Below are 6,000 nucleotides of genomic sequence, written 5' to 3' on the forward strand. Positions count from 1 at the left end.
TAAAAATATGGATAAATGGGGGGGCAACGCAAAACCAAAATTTCTGCCCACAACTCAGAGGAAAAATTGCAAATGAAATATTGCAGCTATGAAGAAACCTGTGTTGTCCTAGAAAACAACACAGGTTGTGTGATTTAGCTTAAAACTGACAAATTTAAAGACCACTGGGAACGCTTTTAAAATAGATAAGAATATGATTGGAATGGAACTTTAAATAGAAGTAGGATATTAGAGTTCAACAAATGACAGAGTCTGAAAAACTCAGACAAACCAAATGTGTTCTGCCAGCTTTAGATGAATCATGTTCCTGTCATAATTATGGTTTTATTTGTATTATATGTCAGTTCCATCAGGAACTCTCCATGAGGAGAGCGAGTAACATAAACCGGTAATAAACTCTGGCAGTTTTAGCATCTGAAAGTAATCTGAAGGGCAAATTGAGTCGTGAGTAATGACAAGAAGAGGGTCTCTGTAGGCTGACAGTGTGTTTGCTGAGCGTGCATGTGTGTTTTTGTGGGTGCATCAGCATGCTGACACCTCCGTAGTGTAAATAACAGCCTTGTGAGACATTAACCAGCTGCTGATAACGGCGCGTCTCACAGGAATGCCCAGACTCTGACTCTCTCCATCTCCGTCTCTGTGCATCTCCCCCTGCAGCCGATAATCACCCTTGAGGGAAGCATGGCGTGCACGTTTTCCCGGGAAGGTGTCAACACGGTCACTGTGCAGGTGTCTGCAGGGAATGCCATCCTGCAGGACAGAAAAACCATCGCCGTCCACGGTGAGTCAATTCCACGTCCCCTGAGATTCTGCAGGACGAGTCGGCACGATAAATGAACCACTGTGAGGAGTGGTTAAAATGGATTGAAATCCATTTTAATCCATTTTTGATCATTAGAAGTACATATAGAAGAGCTTAAATAGTTTAGTAAATAAAGTACTGCAGAAGTGCTGAGCTTGTGCTTTATTATGTTTAATCACCTGCGGCATGGAGGAGCTTTCCCAGCTTTCTTCTTTATAAAAAAATGCTGCAAACTCAGCAAGATAGTGGAATCCAAAATGCTTATGCAAATGGATAATTCTAAAGACAGTAAACTGCTTTAGGTGTTATCTGCAAATGACCCGTTTGGTGTGTTTTAAAACAAAACACTATTAAATGGGTCTCTTTTGTGGCTTTGTTTGTGGAACAGTATAGTGCAGTTGATTTGAGGCATCCAATGACTGTGGGGAACATTTTGGCAAAACGAAAAGGTTTCAACTTAATAAACATTACCACCAGCAAAATACATAAAAATAAATTTAACTACTGTCTTTGCACACTGCATTAACCAGTTAGTTGCTTTAATTTCTATTATAGAAAACAAATATGAACCGTCCCCCCACTCATCTGGATGAAGCTCATCTGCTGGACCATTTAAATATGTAGTTGTAGGGTTAGATATGCTAATTCTCTCTAAGAGTTCTGGTGCATCGCCTGTCCGTCCTGGGAGAGGATCCCTACTTCATGTGGGCACCCCTGAGGTCTCTTCTTCATGTTCTTTATGATTCATGTTTATTACACGATCATCGGCATGAAGCCCATTGAGATAACTATTGTTGCAAATATTGGGCTATATAGGTGAAAATGAATTGAATTGAAATAATTTCTCAACTTCTGCCCCCTACTTGGTTATGCAGACATCCTCTACTTCAATACCACTTGAGGCAATCTATATTCTCTGGATATCATCTGCAAGTAGAAAAGAAAGAAAAACTTGCTGAGCCAGAAGAAAAAGAGAGACAGATTTTTGCTCAAGGGCTGCAGGAGCTGGCAACAAATGGCTACCAGTACTTTAAAGCAAAACAATTCAAAATTAAAGCTACAAGTAGCATTTAGCGGGCCCGAGCACGTGCGACCGCCTGGCATGAGCGACCGCCCCGTGAGCAACGCCCTGCTCGAGCCATTCTCGTCGTTCTTTCTTGTCCATTCTGGAGCTTCAAGCTAATGTCAATAGGAAAGCAGCCTGTGGGGGGTGTGGGGGGGGGTACTGTAATCTGTTGCCTTAAGGGACAAAGACTTTTGCATATAGCATGAACGAGTGAGTGAATGAGCAACGCCCTGCTCGAGCCGTTTTGTGTCGTTCTTCCTTCTGCATTCTGGACCTGCAAGCCACATTTAACATGACAGCAGCCTGTCGGCGAAAGGTGGGGGTGGGGGTGGGGGGGCTGTAATCTGTTTCCTTTAAGGACTGATATTTTTGCATATATTGTGAAAAAAAAATTCAAACAAAGCTTTGTTTAGTCCTGCTCATTTTCTCATCCAGAAGGCCTTTTCAGATTAAAAAGTTGTCAATCAAGCAATGATGATAATCATTAACACTGTACCTAAAGATGTGAAAAATAGAAGTGATCTAATTTCCACTACAATGTCTAGACATGTGTCAGCTATGTTTGATAACTTGGCCGATCAGGTGGACCGGGATCTTGCAAAGCGCATGTTGTTTTGCATCCAGTTTGAAGAATCTCTAGACAGCAGCAGTGCAGCGCAGCTGTGTGTTTGTTTGTTTTTTTTGTTTTTCTTTACATCAAGAGAAGAACTCTTGACAGAACTGCCCTTACAAACAAATATAGGAGGAGTTGAAATGTATTACACGGTAAAGAAGTTTTTGTGCAGAAAAAGGTACCATTAGAAAAGCTGGTAGCAGTGACTGCAGACGGGGCTCCTGCTATGATCAATAGACAAACAGGTTTCATCACTCACTGTAAAGCTGACCCAGACTTTCCAAAATGTCTGCATTACTGCTGCTTCATTCACCAGTAGGCCTTAAGTGTAAAAGTGATTGGCTCTGGACACTAAGTTGGAGATATGTAGGAGGCATCTCATTCTGAAATCTCAGCCTCGTGATACAAACGGCTGATTTTTTATGAATTTTTAATTATCTGACTACAACGCAATCAACCACTTCCTGTTTGGCGGTGGCTTGCGCAGGCACCGTCAGGTGTATACCCATGAAACTCTAAACGATGAGAGAAAACCCTTCTGAGTATCTACTGTTGTAATTTTATGAACATCGGACAAAGCACAGAGAAAAAACAGGGCATAATGTGCCCCATGCAATAACTAGGTGGCGCTATAGAGCTCGTCCAAAGTTGTCATATCCATGGGTTCAGAATGGAAGCTTCATCATGTCCATTGAATTTCAGTGAGATTGGACAAGGAATGTGCACGTGAGAGCAACATTTATGCATGGTGAGACGCCCAACTCTTTGAATTGGTGCATAGTGCAATTAAGAATAAGTTAAAAATTAAGTTAACAACAACAACACACTATATACAGTAGAGTAAGGTGAAGTAAAGTGGGAGCACAGATGGGCTGGGATGGTGGGGCCTGTAAGTGTCACCGACAGTCCTTTGGTGGGCGGGGGGGTCACTTGGGGGAGTTGGGGTACTGTTCAGCAGGCTGACTGCAGTGGGGAAGAAGCTGTTCTTGTGGCGCGAGGTCCTGGTCCTGATGGACCGGAGCCTCTTGCCAGAAGGGAGGGGCCGAAAGAGATTATGTCCTGGATGAGATGGGTCCGCTACAATCCTGGCTGCCCGCCTCCAGCTCCTGGAGAGACGGGAGGTGGCAGCCGATCACCTTCTCTGCTGAGTGGATGACGCGTTGCAGCTTGGCCTTGTCTCTGGCCGTGGCCGCAGCGAACCAGACTGTGATGGAGGACGTGAGGGTGGATTCGATGATGGCATCGTAGAAGTCTACCAGCATCTTTTCAGGGAGGTGAAACTTCTTCAGCTGCCTCAGGAAGTACATCCTCTGCTGGACCTTCTTAGTGATGGAGCTGATGTTCTGCTCCCACTTGAGGTCCTGGCTGATGATGGTTCCCAGGAAGCAGAAGGACTCCACAGAGGTCACCGGGGAGTCACAGAGGATGACAGGGGGGAGGGGGGCTGGGGCCTTCCTGAAGTCCACTGTCATCTCCACTGTCTTCAGAGCATTAAGCTCCAGGTTGTAAGCGCTGCACTATGACACCAGCCTGGCTATTTAACTCCTGTAGGCCGACTCATCTCCGTCAGAGATGAGGCCGATGAGTGTGGTGTCGTCAGCAAACTTCAGGAGTTTGACAGACAGGTGACCAGCTGTGCAGCTGTTTGTGTACAGGGAGAGTAACAGGGGTGAAAGGACACAGCCCTGGGGGGATCCGGTGCTTGTGGTCCGAGTATCTGAGACGAGCTTCCCCAGCCTCACATACTGCTGTCTGTCCGTCAGGAAGTCTGTGATCCACCTGCAGGTGGAGTCAGGCACATTCATCTTGGAGAGTTTTTAATACTAAAGATGTATGAAAGACATACCGAAAAAATATGTCTTTCAGTGTTTAACTGGCTGTCTTTGGATTATGCATGCCTGAGTAATGACCATTCTTACTCCTCATCTCTCTGTTCACTGCTTGCTAATTTACATAGCAGGGGTCCCAGCAGGAGGGGGCGGGGTTGTAACACGACTCCTTCAGCAGAGCCAGGCTGAGAGAGGCTTTGACATGTAAGATGTTAGATGTTAGAATGCCAGATGTTAGAATGACCAGTTCATTTTATATCTATGAAAATATTCAGGGAGCTATGGGACATGTTCAGCTTTAGGTCTGTGAAAATTGGTGTCGATTGTTGAAACATAAGTTACCATAAAAAAATGTTTGTTTGGAGTCTAGACAGATTTAATGTCACGGTGCCTGTCAGTTCACCTCCCCCCCTCCTACAGCTCTCACCACCTTGCTGATTGGAACCAGCTGATCCTCATCTTCTCATCATCCTGCCGGTCTTCATAAGGGAGCTCTCACCAGAATTCTACGCCAGTTTGTTATACTCACTCCGGTTCCTACCTTGGTCACGCTGGTTCCTCCCCTCCACGCTGGTCCTGCCGTCCTCGGCATCCACGCCTCGTTCCAAGCTGGTTTCCGCCGTCCTCGGCGTCCACGCCTTACCTCAAGCCGGTCCCGCTGTCCTCAGCGCCCAAGCCTCGCTCCATCTGGATCCACAGTTCGACGCGTCCTCGTGTCGCCCCCTCCCCTTCATCTGCATCAGCTCAAAGGAAACACCAAGTTCAATCCACGGAGGAAATACGTCCTCATCCCCTCAGAAACTTATTTACCTCTGGTAAAATAAATCCATTTAAAGTCATCCTTGCTGTGAGTTTTCTTCCGGGTTTCAGCATCTGGGTCTGCTACGTCTACGACGCCATGACAGAACAAACTGGCCAATACCCAGACCCAGCTGACCCGGAAGATCTACGTCAGACCGTCATCCAGCACGGACTGTTTCTGGACCTCCTCTACAGTACCATCACCCGGGTCACCGCTATTCAGGAGGACCTTTCTCGTCGCCTGAGAATAATTTCTCAAGCCCAGATGAATTCAATCGGACAATATCCAGCTAATGCTAATACCAACATTGCAGCCCCTACAGCCGGGAGCTTGGACATATCCGCTGCCTCTGGGATTCCTGAAAATTTCCGGCTTCAACCGGAGTTTTTTCAGGGGGACGTTGAATCATGTGGGGGTTTCCTTCTTCAATGCAGACTTATTTTTCAGCAGGCTCCGCGATATTACCAAGCTGACCACAGCAAGATCACCCTCATAGTTAACTCCCTCAGAGGCAAAGCGCTCAAATGGGCTCAGGCCTTTCTAACTGCTAACCCCATTTCTCAGATTTCTTTCGAGCGTTTCTTAGGTGAATTTCAGCTGGTCTTTGATCAACCCCGCAAGACTGAGGAGGCGACGCGCCACCTTCTAGGATTAAGGCAACGCAGCCGATCTGTAAGTGAACATTTAATTGACTTTCGAATACTAGCTGTGGAAGCTGGATGGCCGGACGTTGCCCTAAAAGGGGTTTTCTATCGATCACTTAACAACCAGATCAAAGACCATCTCTGTTCTCAGTCTGAAGCCAGAACGTTCGAGGAGCTCGTTACTGCAGCTCTTCGCTCTGACGTACGACTCCGCGAGCGTCAGGTAGAAAGAGCACATACTGAG

The 6,000-nt window shown here is 46.2% G+C and overlaps 1 protein-coding gene across 2 annotated transcripts in view; it reads left to right on the forward strand.

The window, feature by feature from the left end:
- The window catches only part of LOC101163788 (VPS10 domain-containing receptor SorCS1), a 167,268-nt gene that overhangs the window by 146,853 nt on the left and 14,415 nt on the right, over nt 1-6,000 (forward strand). For both annotated transcript variants that reach the window (XR_002292451.2, XM_011488553.3), the window contains exon 21: nt 658-781. Coding sequence is in view for 1 of the 2 variants with exons in the window: in XM_011488553.3 (XP_011486855.2) it covers nt 658-781 (124 nt within the window). In the remaining variant the exon portion in view is untranslated. The remainder of the gene's footprint in view (nt 1-657; nt 782-6,000) is intronic.

This window comes from Oryzias latipes, chromosome 1, assembly GCF_002234675.1.
Source record: "Oryzias latipes chromosome 1, ASM223467v1".
NCBI classification, from domain to species: domain Eukaryota; kingdom Metazoa; phylum Chordata; class Actinopteri; order Beloniformes; family Adrianichthyidae; genus Oryzias; species Oryzias latipes.